General features: G+C 36.3%; 2 protein-coding genes across 2 annotated transcripts; both read right to left on the bottom strand.

Annotated features, from left to right (window-relative positions):
- Nucleotides 1-17,837: 17,837 nt before the first annotated feature.
- Nucleotides 17,838-18,431, bottom strand: LOC137714683 (uncharacterized). The gene has a single exon (XM_068453830.1). It carries the CDS (start codon nucleotides 18,429-18,431, stop codon nucleotides 17,838-17,840), a length of 594 nt encoding a protein of 197 aa, XP_068309931.1.
- An 805-nt stretch (nucleotides 18,432-19,236) lies between these two features.
- On the bottom strand, nucleotides 19,237-21,240 carry LOC137715083 (small COPII coat GTPase SAR1A-like). Its single transcript, XM_068454305.1, has 3 exons — nucleotides 20,968-21,240; nucleotides 20,292-20,423; nucleotides 19,237-19,737 (listed from the first exon to the last, which is right to left on the bottom strand). Exons 1-3 carry the CDS (start codon nucleotides 21,094-21,096, stop codon nucleotides 19,417-19,419), a joined length of 582 nt encoding a protein of 193 aa, XP_068310406.1. The 5' UTR covers nucleotides 21,097-21,240; the 3' UTR covers nucleotides 19,237-19,416.
- Nucleotides 21,241-21,492: the final 252 nt, after the last annotated feature.

Raw genomic sequence — 21,492 nt, 5'->3', positions numbered from 1 at the left:
GTATAAATTTTTCATTTAAAAAATTAAACCATTGCGTAGTAATTTAAATAATACTGAGCCTCTTCACTTATTAGTTATTATTAGTGATAACAAAAATTCATGATTGAATTTACCAGCTGCCATTTCCATTTGAAAGTCTAATTAACAAGTGACTTCGCAAGCAAGTTAAATGAATAAACTGAGAAGATCAGAAGAGTAGGTTTTTGTAGGGCATCCGACGGCACTCATGGCAGACGTTAATTGGATTGATGAAACATGCATAGGCATTCCTTTTCCAAGAAATGTCGGGTCCGACATTGAAAAGAGAAATTATTAGATGATTGGGCGGTGAAGTTAGATCATCTAACTGCTTATAATACAAGTATGTTCGGGATGTATTTAACGACCAGGACTATACATAAAAGTCTACCACTACCAGAATACTTCTTCAATTATCTAACTTGTTTCTCAAGCATAGACATTAACAACTAATGATGATGAGAAAATCTTGTTTTCTTTTTTTACTGACAAAAAATTAAAACTTGTAAATCGAGTATGAAAGTCGAGTATTTCAGCATAGTCTTGTAACTAAATAGCGTAGTCAAGTAAGCATGTATAGAGGAGAAGTCAAGTAGGTAAGAGATTTATTATCATCTTTTATTGGATAATAATATACATGAAACGAATTCACCATCACCATAGTGTTTCGGTTCAATAATAGAATTGTCTCAAATGTTATATGAGGTCAAATTAACACGCCCTAGCATCTCCAATGGATCCAATGAAATAAGCAAATAAGTAGCCAAGCTCTATTTGATGAGCCAGATAGGCGAAATCACTTTAGGCAACATTGCCTACTTCTACATGGATAGTACCTAGACCCCACATCTTTATTATTCTACGTGAGAGGAAGAAAACAAAATAAAAGATAATCAAATGTCAAAGGTAAAAATATAATATAAAAAAAATTCACTTAATTTCTTTGCCTATTACAATAAAAATAACATTTTTATCATAAGACAATTAAGTAGATAACGTGTCACACCAACCATTATAACAAATTTACGTATAATGTTTGCCTGCACCTTTGAAAACGCTTGGAGCCTTCAAATTAGTAGAATAGGCCCCACGCCAGCGAAGGTTGATAATGTAATTGGCCGCCTCTTAAAAAGACTTGGTAATTACATTACCGAAATCTGAGGACTTTGTCATGGTATTATAGCTAGCTTTCTAGAAAAGGGGGGGGATGCTCGTGCAGTATATCACGAAAGCAGCTTCGCTTAGAAGACATGTTTAATCAGAATATCAAGTAACTTTACATGTATCAATCAGTAATCTGTGAAACCATATGATTGATTGGGGGTGCACTTGCACTACTTTAGTTTTGTATCAGCAAAGCAATAAGGGGGCATTTGTTGCGCCGGACTATCTCGGACTGGATTAGCTTCAAGGATTAATCTGGACTGGCTTAGACTAGACTAAACTGGACTAACTTAGTGAAGCGTTTGGTGCAGTATTGGACTAAGAAGCTGGATAATAACAAATTCTAATATTATATTATTTAATATATAAATTATTAATATTTTATTATGATATTATCTTTTTCTCCATCTTTTCCTACCATTTCCGTCCCATTGTCTTCCTCTTCTCTCAGTTCTTCATCCCACCCTCTCCCTCTTTTTTTCCTCTTAGACCTCTCAATTCATGTCTCTTTCTCATTCCTGGTCAAACTCCTTATCGATTTCAGTCTCTATTTCTCTGTCCTCCCTCCCTCTCTAGCTATGCGTTGTTCGAACGGAACCTCACGGCTCCAATTTTCCCGACAAGTTGCAGGTTTCCCGATGTGTTTTCCGACCAACCCTCATTAAATTGGATAAAGTTAGCACCGCCAAAAAATTCATCACCATCCCTGGACAGAGATCTTAGCTTTGCATGCTCGAATCTATCATGGATTTGAAGAAGCCCAAACAGGCCGAGACTTCCAGGCCATTTTCTGGCCACATTCGACCACATTTTGGCCTCGATTCAGGTAGAATCGTAATCTTGTCACTCCTAGCTTCAATTTTGTATATTTTATATGAAAGTTGGTTGTGAAATGGATCTGAAAGAGAGTCGGAAAGTTAATGATTGATCTAGGTGACCGGACATGACGAGGAGTTTGTCGAGAGTGATCGTTGAGCATGACAAGGACGAGAAAGAGAGGATAGTCTTAGCTAGTCCCATGGTTATTGGGGGGGTCTCGCTAAGACCTCTTAGTGAAGGGTTTTGTCCATGCTAGTCCCCTTTAGTCTCATTAATGTTAGTCCCAGCATGGAACAAACACGGTATTGGACTAATAGCTAGTCCAGTCCAGTCCAGTCCGACTTAGTGAGGGCAAACAAACGCCCCCTAAGAAGACATTACCAAATAGATGAAAAAAAGAAAGCATATTGTTATTGTTCTCTTAAAAATAAAAAAAAATACAGAAACAAATAAACATGGTTTTTTTTTCGTTTGGGACAACATGGTATGAGCCTTTTGAACTTATTGTGTATTATTATAGAGAAATATTAAGAAGATTCTTTTAAAGTGAAAATTTTCATGAACTTTCTGTTACATTACATTTTAACGTCAATTTTCGTATCCACATTATAAAATATTATGCAAATAATATGATGCAGTAAATAATCCCATTTAAAAAAAAAAAAATCTTCTTAACATTTCTCGTTATTATATGGTTATGTTCGTGCATTGATGTTAATATTAGAATATAGAGGTCTTGGGCATGGGGAAATGAAAATGGGACAGCAACTTGTATTGTGTTGAGTCTCTTTTCTGGTAAGTAGTAATATATACTATATATAATGGTTTTATTCACATATTTTTTCTTGAAATAAGATTTTCTCCTTTTATTTTCATCTCCTCCCCCTTTTTTCTTCTCACACTTTACTTTTTTGTTTTATTGTCTCTATAAAAAAAATGAAAACTAATGAAAAGGGTTTGAAAACTTTGAGTTTTAATGATAAGGACAAAATAAATGGTAAAATGAATAGTACCAGGATTAACTTTTTAATGTAAAAATTTGGTTTTTCGTTAAAGTGAACAATACCGTAAGCTTTTTGTTAAAACTTCCTAAAAAAACTATATAAAATATTAACATGATTTAATCATAATCGTTCAAGTAAGAGGGAAAGAAAGAGGAGAAAGATTAGGAGAGGAGAAAATCGTCCTCCCTTTTATTGTATTTTCTATACAATCCTTTTAATTTTCGACCGTTGGATTGAATAAGTTGAAAAAGATCAAATGATAGAAATTAACAAAAGTGCATGGATAGTTCCTCTCACTATATGTTACATCCAACCGTTAACGGGTAGGCCACCTCTTTTTTCTGTCCTCTCTTTTTTGTCTGCCCTCATATCCCCTCCTTTTATCTTGGACTGTTCAACCAAATCCAATGGTTAACAATATGCCACCTACTACAACCCAATTATTTTTATATAAGCCAAAATTCGAATTATTCTCATCAATCCACATGTTTTTTTAAATTAATTAAAGACATTCAGTTGATTTTTGACACATAAAACCCTCTATTAGTTTATAATTTTGTTTTATTTTCAACTATAAAAATCAATAAAAAAATAGTCTCGCGACCTAATAAATGGTAGAATCACACTCAAAAGTCTTGCAGCATTTTTCTTACCTTAATTTTCAAAACTTCATTGCTAGGTGTAGTTGAAAATAAGGGTGAGACTTTCCGTTGAGATTCTTGAGTGACGAACCCCTTTTGACAGTGTTCTAGGACTCATTACTATGTTTTTCACTTATTTTTTTAGTTTTCGGCTCAAATATTCTACTAAATATACATTTATTACTCAATAAACTGTAAAACTACCTCCAAATTCCTTATAAAGTCTAACTTAATGCTCAGGAAAATTATTTTTCGAAAATAAAAAATTTGCATTTTTGTCAAAAAAACATGGGTGTTAGGTAGGCTCAACGCACGCAAAACGAGGTGAACTCAGCTCACGCAAAACGAGGTGAAACATGGCACGCAATACAAGGCGGGCTTTGCTCATAGAAAACAGGGCAGGCTTCTTGCACACAAAACGAGGCAAGCTTGCGAATGACAAATAAGGAGGGATACTTCGCACAAACCGAGCCCATCCTTGCGCACAAAAAATGAGGTTGATTCCATGCACGCTAAAACAACGCAGACTCCATGGATACAAAAAGGGCGGGCATCTGGCATGCAAAATGATGTAGACACCTCACATTTAGAAAAAGGCGAACCCAGGCACACAAGACAAGGCGTGACACACCCCGACCCGGAATATCCATTAGGACCCTAAATCGAGCCGTGCTGGCTAACACCAGGAATGTGACAAAGCCATAAAGTGTGATGTGTATTGGCCAGGTATATTACAATCTTTTCTAGCCTACTAGCCAATGTTGGAGTTTCCATATCGACGAGGATTTGTGGCACTTCCCAGTATAGGTGGATTCTTTTGATAGTATAATCATTATCTTACCTTACTGTACTATACCTATGCTCTGTATCACGCGTAAAATGGGTCCAGACCCGCTCACCGCGCACTCGTGTACTTAGGCACTTTTAGATTTTAATTTATATGTGGTGGGGGCCTGGGCCGGGATGTGACAAGGCGGGCTCTGCGCACACAGAACAAGGCAAACTCTCGGATGCTCAGAAAGAAAACAAGTCAAGCTCCACGCACAGACAAAATATATTTTGAAGAACATGAATATGATAGTTTATTGTATTGGTAAGAGAAATAAAAGAAAATCTAACAAAAATGATTCAAATTCTTGAGGGTGGTAGAAAGGTATTGATTCCATTTTGGTTGCCTCAATGTCATGCTTAACTTTCTGCCACCCTAGAATTTGAATCATTTTTCTCAATTTTTCTTTAATTTCTCTTACCACTACAACAAACTATCATATTCATACTCTTCTAAATATATTTTTCGTGCAAAATCTATTATAGTTTGTGTTTAAACACTTGTAACCAGCGATTTAAAACCCAAGTTTAAAGATATTCGAACCTTTTTTGTTTTGTTAATTTTTCTTTTATCTAAATCTAAACTACTTTTCAGCTTAAATATTCTACTAAATATACATATGTTGCTCAATAAATTGTAAATCCGTTTTCAAATACATTATAAAGATTTCCTTAACGCTCACGGAAAATATTTCAAGAAAATAAAAAAAAAAATTCATTTTTCACAAAAAAAACGTGGATTAACACTCACAGTCTTTTGCTCAAATATTCTACTAAATATACATTTGTTGCTCAATAAACTGTAAATCTACTTCCAAATTCCTTAAAAAGTCTAACTTAATGCTTAGGAAAATTATTTTTTGAAAATAAAAATTTGCATTTTTGTCAAGAAACATGGGTGTTAGGTGGGCTCAACATATATAAAACGAGGCGGACTCAGCCCACACAGAACGAGGTGAAACATGGCACGTAATACAAGGCGGGCTCCTCTCATAGAAAACAGGGAGTGCTTCTGGCATGCAAAACGAGGTGAACTCGCGAACAAAAAACGAGGAGGAGTACTTCGCACAAATTGAGCTTAACCCTGCGCATGAAAAACGATGCTGGTTCCATGCACGCCAAAACAACGCGAGCTCAGTGGACGCAAAATGGTGAGCTTTTGGCATGCAAAATGATGCAAACACCTCACATGCAAAATGAGGCGAACCAAGGCACACAACACGAGGCAAGCTCTGCGCACGCAGAACGAGACGAACTCTTGAATGTTAGAAAACGAGTCGAGCTCCACACACGGATAAAATATATTTTGAAGAACATGAATATGATAATTTGTTGTAATGGTAAGAGAAAGAAAAGAAAAACTAACAAAAATCATTCAAATTCTTGGGGGTGGCAGAACGGTTCTTTCTAGCTGCCACAAACGCGTGCCTTTCTGCCACCCCCAAGAATTTGAATCATTTTTGTTAGTTTTTCTTTAATTTCTTTTACCACTACAACAAATTATCATATTCATGCTCTTCTAAATATATTTTTCTGTGTAAAATCTATTATATTTTTGTTTAAACACTTGTAATCAACGATTTAAAACCTAAATTTAAAGATACTTAGACCCTTTTGTTTTGTTAATTTATCTTTTATCTAAATCTAAACTACTTTTCATCTTAAATATTCTTCTAAATAAACACTTGTTGCTCAATAAATCATAAATCCATTTTCAAATACATTATAAAGATTTCCTTAATGCTTACGGAAAATATTTCAAGAAAATAAAAAATTTGCATTTTCACAAAAAAGGTGGATGTTGACCCACGTTTTTGTGAAAAATGCAAATATTTTATTTTCGCGAAATATTTTCTGTAAGCATTAAGAAATTTTTTTTAAGGCATTTGGAAATGGTAGCGGTTTTATGATTTACTCAGCAATAAATGTATATTTAGTAGAACATTTAAGTTGAAAACTAAAAACATAAGTTAAAAATATCGTAGTGAGGCCGAAAACATTATTAAAATAGGGTTCCACCATCAAGGATATCTACGGAAAGTCTTACCTTAATTTTCAAAACTTCACAGTAAGGCGGAGGGGAAAGTAAATAGATTGAACGATGATTTATGTACTAATTTGCACAACCGACTGAAACTGTGAGTATTAACCCACTTTTTTGTGAAACATGCAAATTTCTTATTTTCGCAAAATATTTTTTGTGAGCATTAAGGAAAATTTTATAAGACATTTAAAAGCGATTTTATGACTTATTGAGCAATAAATGTATATTTAGTTGAATCTTTAAGCCGACCAAAACATTATTAAAATGGGGTTCCACCCTCAAGAATATTAACCCAAAGTCTTACCTCAATTTTCAAAACTTCACGGTGAGGCAAAGGTGAAAATAAATAGGTAAAACGATATTTTATGTACGAATTTGCAAATACCAACTAAAAACCGTGAATACACCCACATTTTTTTTTTTTTTAACAATCATTGTTTTTAATCGGTTTTGCATGACACACCCCTACCCGGAATGTCCACTAGGACTCCAAATCGAGCTGTGTTGACCGACACCTATAAGGTGATGAAGCCATAAAGTGTAGTGATGTGGAAAATGTGAATAAATTTAAACCTAAAAGTGCCTAAATACAAGAGCGCGCCATGAGCGGGTATGAACTGATTTCACACGTGATGACATATCATAAGTACAATACAGTAAAATAGGGTGAGAATTATACTATCAATGATAATCGTCTACGCCAAGATTTGCCAATAATCCTCGTCGGTACAAAAACTATAATAATACTTCGTAAGTACGAAAATGAATGCACAAGTACAATGAAAACATAAGCATGCCATACTATAGTATCTTAGCAATAATAAATGTAAGTCAGCTGTGAAATCTGTCTAAGTTAGCATGTTAGTCGAAGTCACCTAATGTGACCTGTACGACTGGACCTATTGCTCATCAATCTACGCTAGCACACAAGTCGAGTCACCTAGTGTGATCTGTACAACAGGCTGGGTGTAAATATATATGCTCTAATGCTACGATCACGTGATGGCTAGCGATAAATTGCAAGTCACCTACAAGTCTGAACTGCTTAATGCAGTATGTACGACAAGCTAGCACCTACTTGAATCCAAGGCAAGCATGCGGTGCGGAAGGTGGGCATACACTTGAAGGCTATGCCCTGACCCTGGGCGGGAGCACTAACACAAGGGTGCAGCAATGATGAGCTATAAATGAGTATATGCATGCTCATATAATGCAACCACTTCAATCACATAATAACATACCTGAACTTACTTGCGCCCCCGTAGGATCATTTGGCATAATCACAAATCTCATCATAATGCAATATTTAAATATAATATCTTTAAATCATGGCATGCTATGCATAATTCAGTTCAAAACATTTGTGGAAACTAAAAAATTTATATACATATATATACACTATAAAAAGGAAAAAGACCCACTCACCTAAGGTCCGCACTACAACTCTCTAGCATGAATATCAAGGCATCACGAACGATTGGCACCTAGAACAATTATCAAATCACGTCTCATAATTCTTATCATAAGGAACACGTAACTTACATATCTCATTTGGGAAGATCCGTACGTCGGATTCCCAATCCGTAAGTTTCTAATATCCTCAAATATTATGTACTATAATGTATCAAAGTTTGGTGACAATCCAACGGTCAGATTGTCGATTCATTTATTAACCAAGTGGCAACCCTTAACGGAAATATAACCAAACAATGAAAATTTCATAAAATGAAGGGCATACTTGGGTCCTGCATGTCTAGGAATCTAAGGAAGAACCTCGGGTTTTTCCCCCATGCATCGCCGCATCCGCCCTGACTCGCCGGAAAATCCAACAACTCCAAAAATTCCCAAATTTTACAAGAATGAAGACCTCGATGTGAGGAATAACTTTCATACCTGTGACTAAGGCCAACTTGACCGGGAAAAGCCTCAATTTCACCCAAACCATCGGAACCCTAGATTTTGGTGTCAATTGATTCGACTCCTCTGGTGCTCCGCTGCCTCAATAGTTGGTTGGGGTTTGTTCCTGGGTTCAAGGAAAGTCTAATGGCAGTAGAGATCGACATAAATCATTTCACAAATGGTGATTCAAGGCCAAGACCCACATGGACCCATTGGTGGGTTTTCTCACCACATCGGGGCTAAAATTCATCGGGTTTGGTTAGAATTAGGTGATGGGGTGTTGTGGTGAGGTTTGATTGAAGATTGCGGGAAAATTGGACAGAAAACCGTTGAAAAACTCCAAGGAAGTTGGGTCATCACGCGGGTCAAAGGGAACCCGACCGATTCCCTCCATCTCATTTTCCCTCATTTCCCTTCTTGGTCTTTCTTCCCGTTGGTCACTCACTTCTCTCTTTTCTCTCGATTAGGCAGCGCCCATCTTCCTTCCTCTCCTTTATCTTTCATCTCCACCACCCAAGTTTTCTTCCCTTTAATCTAGGCCACACACGTGGCTTTCCAGATTTTGCTCCAAAAATCTGGAGCATTCCAAAAAATAATAAATTTACAATTTTTCCCTCGACTTCATTTGTTAATAACTTCTTTGTTATAACTCCAAATTACGTTCCATTTGCGCCCATGCATTCGTAGCGACGAGTGATATGAAGATTCACCAAGAAAATGAACCTTACTTGACATGACAAGATGGTCAACAAAAGTCAAGGTCTTTGCCTCGAAGGACATTTCCGTAAATTTACATTTAAAAATTATAAAGATTATAATTTTTCGGGACGGGTCGTTACATTGCAAATTTTTTATTTTTGCGAAATATTTTCCATGAACATTAATGAAAACTTTATAAGGCATTTGGAAGTGGATTTACGATTTATTGAGTAACAAATATATATTTGGTAGAATATTTAAGCCGCAATAAAAAAATCTAAGTGAAAATATAGTAGTGAGGCCCAAAACATTGCAATTCGGGTTATACCCTCAAGAGTATCAATGGAAAGTCTTACATTAATTTTCAAACTTCATGGCGAGGTGAAGGTAAGAATAAATAGATTGAACGATGAATACGAATTTGCAAAACCGACTAAAAACCGTGAGTATTAACCTACGTTTTTGTGAAAAGTGCAATTTTTTTATTTTCACAAAATATTTTCTGGGAACGTAAAGGAAAACTTTATAAGGCATTTGGAAGCGGTTTTATGATTTATTGAGCAACAAATGTATATTTAATAGAATATTTAAGCTGAAAACTAAAAAAATAAGTAAAAAATATAGTAGTGAATGTCAAAACATTGTTAAAATGGGGTTCCAGGTTCATCTCATTTTGCCTACATGAAACCTGCCTTGCTTTGCGTGCACAGAGTATGCCTTGTTTTGCATGCGCAGAGTCCGTTTTATTTTGCATGCACCAAGCTCACCTAGCATGTATGTTTTTTTTTGTTAAAAATGCAAATTTTTTATTTTTGCGAAATATTTTCTGTGAACAATAAAGAAAACTTTATAAGACATTTGGAAGCGGTTTTATGGTTTATAGAGCAATAAATATATATTTAGTATAATCGTTAAGCCAAAAGTTAAAAAAACAAGTGAAAGATATAGTAGTGAAGTCCAAAATATTGTTAAAATGGGGTTCCATCCTCAAGAATATCAACTGCAAGTCTTACTTTAATATTCAAAACTCCATGGTGAGGCGACGGTGAAAATAAATTGTTTGAATGATGATTTATGTACGAATTTCTATTTTAAAAAATAATAATAAATAGTTTTGGGACCTAATGAATAGTAGAATCACATCCAAAGGTCTTACAACATTTTCCTTAGCTCTCACGCAAAATATTTCCTAAAACTAAATATTTTAATTTTTCTAAAATTCATTATAAGCCACAATTCAAATCATTCTCGTCGCACCACATGTTTCCTAATATTAGTTAGGACATTCTGAAGATTTTCAACTCATAGAACATAACTAGGCCCCTCTATTAGTTCATAATAATTTTTTCAACTTTTTAACTTTAAAAAATAATAAAAAACAGTTTTGGGATCTAATAGATGGTAAAATCACATGTAAAGGTCTTGCATCATTTTCTTTAGCTCCCATACAAAATATTTTCTAAAACTAAATATTTCAATTTTTTCACAAAAATTGTAAGTTATAACTCACGTTTTTAAAGCAATTTTTGAAACTTTTACAGGATTCATTATAAGCCAAAATTTGAGTCATTCTCGGGCATGCCAAATGTTCCTTATATTAATTTAGGACGTTCCAATGATTTTCGACACATAATATATTTGGGGGTCCCTCTATTTGTTAATAATATTTGTTCTATTTTCTAACTTTAAAAATTAATAAAAAATAGTTTTAGGATCTAATAAATAGTAGAATTTATCCAAAAGTCTTGCAACTTTTTTTTTTAACTTCCACTTAAAATATTTTCTAAAACTAAATTTTCAACAAAAACACTGTGAGTTAGAACCCACGTTTTCAAAGCGATTGTGAGAATTTTTACAAGATTTATTATAAATCAAAATTTGAGTCATTCTCGTTGCACCACATGTTTCATAATAATAATTAGAACATTCCAAAGATTTTTGACACATAATATATTTGGAGGCCCTTCTATTAGTTTATATTATTTTTTCTATTTTTTAACTATAAATTTAATAAAAACAATTTCGAGATCTAATAAATGGTAGAATCACATGTAAAGGTCTTGCAACATTTTCCTTAGGTCCCATGTAAAATATCTTCTAAAATTAAATATAATATTTTTTTTCACAAAACATGTGAGTTATAAGTTATAACCCAAAAAACAATTTTGAGAATTTTACAAGATTTCATCATAAATAAAAAATCGAGTCATTCTCGTTGCACCACATGTTTCCTAATATTAATATAAGACATTCCAAAAAGTTTCGACTCATAAAATAGAATGAGGATCCTAGGAATCCTCAAATCGTGTCCGTTCATTGAACATCGTGCGGTCAATTTTTGTTAAATACTATTCATATTTAATTTTAAATAAAATTATTTAAAATGATTTCTAACCGTACGATGTACGATGAAAGGACACGATTTGAAAATCTCTGAGATCCTTACAAAGAGGATCCTCATTCCATAAATTATATTTGGGGGCCCTCATTGTAATAAGCCTGATAATTAATCATTGGGCGTCGCAGGACAGCGTGGGGGCTAAGTTGTATGCATGCATGGGCAAGCTCAACAATATGTAGTATGTACCCATTTTCCTTCCTGAATAAGTTAATACCACGAGTGAGTTCCCATGAACAGAAAATGATATGACATTTGTATTGGAGGCAGATTGTTTGCCCTCCTGTTTGGATGTACTTTTCATCTCCTTGTATTTTGTGCGGTCACGGTTAAGCCACGTCAACATTTTATATTGATTCTTTTTATAGAGATAATAAGACAATAAACAATAGGAATATAAAATGTTAACGTGGCATAACCATAACCGTACAAATAGAAAGGGATGAAAAAGATACCCAAATAGGAGGACATACAGTCTGCCTCCATTTGTATTTCTCAGCAATCAACATGAAGATGAAGGTACAATCATGGACTAAACGCAACTATACATTGTCCATACTCGATTTATTTGCTGGAATGCACCGATCGATAAAAGTTAGTTTTGTATGCGGTCAATTTTTTTCCGCGGACCTACCCGGAGGGCTGTAAGCGACAAATTTATACGTAATTATGTATCATGAGATCTGGGAAATCAAAATTAAGGAATATTATTCTGTGGACTTTATGATATTGCTTGCTTATCATAATTTATTAGTTGGGATTGGATCATATACCTAATTGTGTCATGATTATTGCTCTGGATCGGATCCTATAATTCGCTAACAAAATGATCAACGGACCTATCACAATGGGATTAGGGAAGTAACACGACAAACGAGTTGTTGAAAGATTTGATTATACATGGATAAAACCCAATCTCAATCATATCTATTTTGATAAAATTATATTCATTGCCTCCTTTCTTTCTTTCAACTCTGAATCTGAAGAGAGGCTAAAAAAACAGTCATGTACACTGTACAATAAAGTGGGCTAGTGTAACGACCCGTCCCCAATTATTACGATTTTTATAATTTTTAAATATGAATTTACGAAAATGCCCTTCGAGGCAAAGTGTTGACTTTTGTTGACTTCCGCGTCGTGTCACATAAGATTCATTTTCTTAGCGTATCCTTGTAGGACTTGTCGCTACAGACGTGTGGGCGCAAACAGAACGCAATTTGGAGTTATAATGAAGGAGTTATTAACGTTTAAAGTTAGGGGCATTTTAGTAAATTGGTTAATATTTAGAAAATTCCATATTTTTTTAGCAAAATATGGGATGCCACGTGTGTGGCCCAGATTAAAAGGAACAAAGGATGGTCAGTGCAGATGGAGTATAAAGAAGAGAAAGGAGGGAGAAGCGAAACAAATTAGAAGAGGAAAAAAAAATGGGCTCTGCCCAATCAGAAAAGGAGAAAGGAGGAAAAAGGAGAGGAGGGGAGGAGCATGAGATCACTCCTGACCCGGTTCCAATCCCGTCGACCCGACTCGAGTTCGTGACATCCTGCGTCGATTCCGACATTCTTCCGGTAATCTGGGCGTCGCCACTACCCAAACCCAAGTTCGCGGCCTTCCTTCTTCCAGTTCCACCTCAAATTAAAGTGATTTTGGCCTTGAAACGAAGAGGGACTCCCGAGGGTGAATCCGTTGGTGTCATAGTGGTGATCCATGGTTCGTGCAACCATCAACGTCGATCAAACCCACCAAAATACTTCCCTTAAACCCAGGAATCATGACTAGTTTGGTAATTTTTAGAAATAGTTGAATTTTCCGGCAAGTTGGGGCGGGCAACCGCCACCTGTGACGGCGCGTGGGCCGAGACGTCCCTTGACCTTCCTAGGTTAAATTTGAATACTCTGATTCCATTAGTGAAGTCCGATTGGCGAATTTCCGTCATTTGAACGTAGTTCCATGAAAGTCCGCCGCTTGATTATTATAGCAATCAACGGTTCAACCGTTGGATAGTCACCAAACTTTGATACGTTATAATATGTAATACTTGAGGATATTAGAAACTTACGGATCGGGAATCTAACAAACGGATCTTCCCAATTAGGACATGTAAGTTATATGTTCTATTGATAAGAATTCTAAAACATGATTTGATAATTGTTCTAGGCGCCGATCGTTCATGACGCCTTGATGTTGTTCTAGGGAGTTGTAGCGCGGACTCCAGGTGAGTGGGCTTTTGGTTTTCTATATATACACGTATGTATACTTTACGTTTTTCCCAAAAATTGTTTTAAATGAAATGTGATTGAAATGCCATGTCATACTTGCGTTATATTTTAGTATATGCATTGGTGTAGTCATGTATAATGTTGCATGATGTTGCAGAGCCTAGGTAAGCTACAGGTGAGTACATTATGATGTTAGTGGTTGTGATGTATATGGTTATGCCTGGATGCATTTGGTACTCATTATCCTGCATCCCGGTGTTAGTGCTCCGCCCGAGGTCAGGGCCTAGCCTTCACGTGATCGTTCACCACCCTCACCACATGCTTACCTTGGATCCAAGGCAGGTGTCAGCTTGTCGTACAGATCACATTAGATGGTTCCGACTCATAAGTGACTTGTGATACTTCTCACAGCCTTCACGTGATTGTAGCACTTGAGCGTATTTATTTACACCCAACCTGTCGTACAAACCATATTAGGTGGTTCCTACTCGTGTGCAGGTTTAGAGTCGTACAGGTCACGTTAGGTGACTCCGGTTAGCATATCATTCACATTGATTTATTTCACCTGGCTTACTTATTTCATTGTTGAGATACTTGATATGGCATATACTTGGTTTTCATTACTCTCGAGCATGATTTCTATATACGTATGTATTATTATTTTCTAGAAAATTATACGGGTTTTACGGCGAGGGGTTATAATGTTTTCAAAAGGTTTTTCTTAAAAACTTTATTTTCAGGCCCACTCATCCTTGTTTTTGTGCCCTTCCAGGTTTTAGCTGTTGGATGTTCGTATCGACGAGCATTTGTGGCGAATTTCAATATAGGTGGTTACCTCTAAGGGCATGATCCTTACCCACACTACTGTACTTTACTTATGCTTTGACGTTGCGTGTGAAACGGGCTCGTTCTTGCTCGCAGTGCACTCTGGTCCTTAGGCACTTTTAGGTTTAAATTTATTCACATTGTCCACATCATTATACTTTATGGCTTTGTCACCTTCCAGGTGTCGGCCAGCACAGCTCGATTCGAAATCCTAGTGGACATTCCGAGTCCGGGTGTGTCAGCTAAGCTGCAACTTGACAAAAACTGATAAGTGCATTTCCAAAGGAGTTAAAGAAATCTTTTATTTAAACGTGTTATTTGCTAACTTATTTGACACTCTTATACTTTAAAAAAATTTCACTTAAACTCACTCTTAAAAATTTATTTTTCACTATAAAATATTAGTATCTTAAGTTTAACTTATCTTGCGGCATCTAAATTTTATCAAATAATATTTTTGAATAAAATATATTGTACGACATAATTTACTAACTTGAACAAGATAATATTGTTTGTCCCCAAAAAAAAAAAAAAAAAAAAAAAAGTAGCAACTTACCTCGTAAAAGTTTCTACCACTTTTGACAATTTATTTTCTTACGTGGCATAACAAACCAAACTTTACTATCCAATTGCTACCTCGGTTGAAGATGCTCAAAGATCTTAACATCCAAATAGGAAAGAGATTAAACTAATAATAGAATACCAAAAGCATCCTTAAATATTAACACCCTAATAAGTAATAAACATTGTAATCCATGAAATTTGGTTGATGACGCCGCCGTTCTCTTCAAAGTAATGGCTCATGACCCCAAATCTACAAAGCTTTTTTCTTGCTATCTATTTCCACTTGATGTTCAATTCACTCTGTTACTTAATCTACATAAAAAATCCTCTGCTTTGATGAATCTCATTTCATGTTTAAAATTATTCACTTATGTAATTTATTTCCTCCGCTTCCCGAATCCTGAGCAATATATGTGAATTATTATCGCACAATATCATCGCCTACTCCTACTCCTATCGTGTAGAGAGAGAGAGAGAGACAGAGAGAGAGAGAGAGAGATCACTCTCGTATCATTCATTACCTTAATTTCAGATGGATTGTGCTAAACTTGTTCAAAATCAAACAAATAAACCGTAAAGAGACTATCAAGAGCAAGTACCATGTAGTAATTAATTAAGGAGAACATTAAGGAATCAAATAACGAATTCTAAATCTAATTTATTGGCAAAAAATCAGTTCTAGCCATAATATTAAATTAATTCACGAAAACACTGATGACCGCCATTTCCATTTTTACCCCATAATCTAGGTTATTAGAAACTTAGAAAACTCATTCAATCAAAAGCCATTGCAGAAACCGGGGGCCATTAGAAATTAGAAATAACCTAGTAGCAGTGTTGTTATTGTGTGATCGATATGTCTTGCTTAATTACTAGATCAGACAAGTTTACATCCCCAAAGTCTAAGACTAAGACGGGCTTGGGTTGGAAGCACTTGATGCGTGCGGTGCGCTCAAAACTGCCCCTTGGCCTTGTGAGGGGATCATCAAATCTCCGTCTTAATTCCCAATACTGTTCTAGTACTCGTCCTTTCTTCCACCACCACCACTATTGCCATCAATATAATCGCTACCCCTACCAAGAGCATCTGTCAACCCAAAAGAGCCTTTCACTATCGCGCACGGAAGGAGCCAGCAGGGACAAAAAAACCCTCGTACTTGCTCCAAGTCCAACCCTTTTGATGCCCAGGTCGCAAGACGAAATGGAGGGTTCACAAAGTAGCTTTGCCACAGCTAATACAAGTGACCAAGATGACGTGCTTCACAAGGACCTGCATGACCATCATGTCTTGGAAGATGGGCTTCATCTTGATGAGGAAGCCTTGGGTTTGGACGACGTGTTTAAGAAAATAACCAACACTACTACTACTATAGTCACTACTACTCCTACAACACTAGAACATAATCGTCTATGCAGAGTTGATGTGGAAGTGGATAAATTTATAGAGGATTTCCGTAAGACATTGGCACTTGAGAAGAAGAAATCAGCTGAGAAATTTCGGGCAACGTTGTCTACAACAGCACTAGAAAGTCGTCCTTGCGGAGTGGATGCCCAAGCCGATCAATTTATTGAAGAGTTCCGGAGAAGAATGCGACTAGAGGAGCTTGAGAGGCAGAAATCAGCCGAGGACTTTTGGATAATGTTGGCTCGATGGCCTAGTCCTTAACTTAATCATACTACGTACTATTTAAGGTTAGAGTTTTATTTAGTTTGCAAACTAATAAATGGCATAAAAGGTTGGCATGTTTGCCTTCATTTCTTCCTTTTCGTTGCCATCAATTCGATTTAGAAATACATTACTCATGTCCGACTACTTTTTGATTAGTCGGACAATATATACTTTAATTTTATTTATAATTTTAAGGTATTAGTATTAGTACTAAATAGTTATCCAGTATGATTTCTTATGATATGTCTTTCTTTAATGGTTAAGAGTGTTTTCATTTGAGTTATGACATACACGTTGCTCATGATCGAGTTTGTAACCATGAAACCCCTTCTTGTTTTGCTTAATTTACGAAACAAAATAAATTTAATTAATTGCTAATACCGTTTGAGATTTTCTTCGTCTTCAAAATTGCTTTATTTCGGAGGTAGGTATCTTCAACCTTGTACATAACTATAATACCTTGTTTTAAGGTTTTGAAACCAAACCAATAGCCTTGGTTGCCACAAATTCCAATGGGCTACAATCCGATCGGCATCCCGGCCGGTCCACGAGTGAGTGTTTTTTTCCCTTGATTGCTTCCCAAGTCTCCCCAATGCCATTGTTAGGCCATTAAGTAATTTAATATTCATAGATTCTGGGTTTATGATCTTCGTCTTGTTCCTTCCATTTTTAGCTAGCTAGATATCTTAGATTATTCTTGATTCATATTCCCTACAAGGATCATCATCTCTCTATAGATTAATTCCTTAAATCCCGTCACTAATTCAATTTAATGAAAATATTGAAAACGATTTGTTGTATTGTATGGGAAAGATTGAACATAAATATTCTTGCAATACTTGTATGAAGATTGAAGAGTAAGACCCTTTGATTATCAAATGAAACTGAAAACAACAGCACTGGCTGATGATTCGATCAGGTAAATTTACACCCTTTTGCCATCTCGATGACAATATATCTCTTACCTTTAAGCTCTAATACATAGTTCACATACAATTAATCTCACGTTACATCAATTATAATCAACAACATTCTTCTTAATTAGTTTACTTCAAAGTTGAAAATAACCAATGAGACTTCTTGTCAGCCTTCTTCTCCTTAATGGTATCCAAGTTCGGTTTCCAAGTACTCTTGCCCGAAAGCTGCCTACTCAAATAGTCCGGTCTCGAGTCCAAATCTTCCGGCAGATCAAACTCCGGCACATGCCTGCTCACGACCTTGGACGACGTCCTCTCCATACTAGATTCCTTGTCCTTGTTTGGCAGCACAAATGCATGTCCGGGATCGCCTGCCGGGCATATTCTAGCAAACAAAGGTAAAAACGTTAGCGACCTCGATCGTAAAACCAAATTTGCACTTAAAAGAACACCGCGGACTTCTTCGGATGACAACGACAGTGGTTTCCCTCGCTTCATTGGCAGCATCAAGTAAACCTTTTTCATGTCGAGCTTCATGTCTGCAGGCAACGGGGTTGCCCTTTTTTGGGAGACAGCAGAGCCGAATTCCACAACAACTTGCTGCGGGTTCTCGAGCATGAGCTCGGCAACGGTGAGGGGCTTATTGAACTCATGCACAGAGCCGTCAGATAGTATGACTTTTCCGGTGGCATGGGATTTCCTGTGGGAGATGGAATTGCCCATGATGATGAAGCAAGTATTAGGAGCTCAAAAGCAAACTAGGATTTGACAATGAGCCGAACAGACTCGGGGGTTTACTCACATCTTATACAGTGGGATTCTTCTTAGCTTAGCTTATAGCTAGGATAGGTTTAATATGTTGGTTAACCAGCTCCATCTTGGTGACGGATATATAGTTGACTTGGTATATATTTATATGTTCAAACGATTAATTAACGAATACAATTTGGAATCTTGGATGGGGTCGTTGGGTTTGGAACTTTGGAGTGCGTTACACTTTACCACCTTGATTTTCATGGACCAGTCACAGACATGAACCTACAGATGGAGGAATCTTTGACGATCAAGTCACTGGGATTAATCATTCATCAATCCTGCGTAACTATGTTAACCTGTTAACTAACTTCTGTACAACTAATTTAATTGCCACTCAAGCATAAATCATTTTCGTGCAAATTAGCAAAAGAGCGATTATCATTTTCCTGTAGAAATCCGTGTGGACATTAGGAGATTTTCAGCCTTGGAGGATTCACCTTTGAACTTATCCTGTACTTCTATTTTGCTGATTTTCCTTTTTCTTTTTCTCTTTTTTTTTATTTAACCGTGGAAAATTAATAAAACAGTGACTTTGGGCCTTAATAATGATACAAGCAGCTGCGGAGGCCCATTTTACTTATGCTTAATTTACTTTAAAATCTAGTATTTTTCACAATAATTATGCGCTAATTCATATTATCGAGTTTTTACAAGACAAAATAAAGACAAGCACAATATCTATCCTACTTTCTTGCTCAATACAGAAACAAACTAGACAAGGATTGAGGTCATAAATAAAATTTTTACAAAGTATTGACATTCATATTTCCTTCCAAACCAATCCAAAGACAAAGATCCAATTTAAAATCCCACCAAGAGCCTAAATAAAACAAGGACCGAATGAGTTTTCAAGGTAAGGTGCGACGAGTAGTACACATTGTCGAACATCCTCCTACTTGATGTATTGAGAGAGCCATTTGAAACCATCACCGTACCCCATTTTCCGTACAATGCTGCACATAAATACTTCTAATGGACGGACATTTGAGTCTGTTAGGTTTACCTTCCCCTTGCCGGTGGTGAAGTTGGTCAGCCCAAGGTGATACCGCAACTCATCCTCTGAGGCAGCATATGGTAGGTCAATCTTGTTCCCTAGAATTAGAAATGGGACAGTGGCTAGGGTTTCATCCGAAAGGAGCGCATCTAGTTCCTTTTTTGATTCTGCAAACCGCTCCTTGTCATAGGCATCCACCAGGTACACCACAGCATCTACCTGTAAAGCAAATCGTGTAGATATGTTAGCTCATGTTGGAGACATTCCTTGCCGATGAAAGTTCAAACACAGCATGTATTGGACGATAATAAAATAAAAAATATAAATTCAAACTTAAACATCCATAAAAGGTCAGAGGAACAAGGTTCTATAGTTTCAGGCACAACTCACTAGAATCAAATTTACATAAATACACAATTTGGTTGTATTAAGCAGAGCCAACAAACCAACACTCAACCAGGACGACAAGAACTAGTTGCTTCCAAGAAGTTGTTGCACCAATACAGGGAGTAAAAAGAAAATTCAAGTGAAAAGAAAAAAGAAAAAAAAGAAGACTTTCTCAACGAACAAGAAAAAGAAGACCAGAAATCATACATTAAACCATGAATTTCTGAACTATGGCGAAAATTAAGCCTTATCACCACATTGATGATCAGAAAAAAGACCTCTCGCAAGCAGGTTTAGGTTCACGCAAGAGATTGGAAAGGGACTCTGCAGTGGTATGAAAATGGAGCAAAAGTGTGGCCGTTAATCAAGTTTTATGTATGTCTAACCTTTGCATAGTAATCCCTCCAAACTCTACGAGCAATCTGATGGCCTCCCAAATCAAAGGCCTTGAACTTGATTTTCCCAATGCTCAACTCCTCCGATGTTGGATACTGCGTGGGCTGATGCTGCACCAGCCTCTGAAAACGAGTTCAACAAAACTCAAATTATTACCACGCAAGACAACAATCCATTTGCAGCAACCTAATATTCAAAACAATCATAGCAATGTGAACACGAAAAGGAAAAAAAAAGCATGGATTAATCATTAGTGTAACTACTTCAACTTTGACTTTCTAGCTCATGTTTTGGCATAAATTTGAATCTTGTAATTCATGCTACCCTTGTAGATTGCTTTGGATTTGCCATTAAATTTAAGTGATCAATTGCAAAGTTGCAACACTTAATAATTTAACCCCTTTACAGATTTTTTTGGGCAGGAAACTGTAGATCTTGTAAATCTAACTCCTAAAATTCCAATTATTTTCCTCAATCCTCAGTCTTCAACTTAGGAAAAGTAAATTTAATCTAATCTATGAATTCAAAAGATTAAAATTGAAGTAAACGGAACGTTTCTGATTACCCGAATCCGAAGTAGGAGCCAACGATAAGGAAATTAAAGCACGAATTTAAAAAAGATTAGCTGATAGAGTAAGAAAAGTGGGGGCGGAGGAAGGAACCGACCTCGTCTTTCAACATGTGGAGCAAGGTGGTCTTGCCGGCGTTATCGAGGCCGAGGAACAAGATCTTGGCCTCTTTTTGCCAGAGACCGAGGGACGCGAGCACACCGTAGAACCAGTCGAACAGAAACATGCTGCCGCTACTGATGCTGATGCTGACACCGGATCGGAACGGAATAGGTCGGGTCGAGCTCGGATCTACAACGATCGAATCCTTATCGGATCAAGGCCTCCGATGAGAGTTCATTGACTCTGCGATGATCCCTAATTCTAATTCATTCTCCGCTCGCTCTACAAGTTTTTGGTGGTGACCGGTAAGTCTCAAATTAATTAATTAAAATATATTATATGTAAGATTGGCGGGGTTTCGTGTAAATCTTTTTCACACGTTCCATTAGTTTTGCTTTGTGAACCAGATTTGAATTCCATTCGGATTTATTTTGTGAAAATCTTATTTTTTAACTGTTTATTATATATTTTACGGTTAAAAATTATTTTGAATTAATCATGGACCCTAACATCCTTGTAC

This window comes from Pyrus communis, chromosome 14, assembly GCF_963583255.1.
Source record: "Pyrus communis chromosome 14, drPyrComm1.1, whole genome shotgun sequence".
Classification (NCBI taxonomy): Eukaryota; Viridiplantae; Streptophyta; class Magnoliopsida; order Rosales; family Rosaceae; genus Pyrus; species Pyrus communis.
Note: the sequence above shows the minus strand (reverse complement) of the source record. Positions and strands in the feature narration are given on the sequence as shown.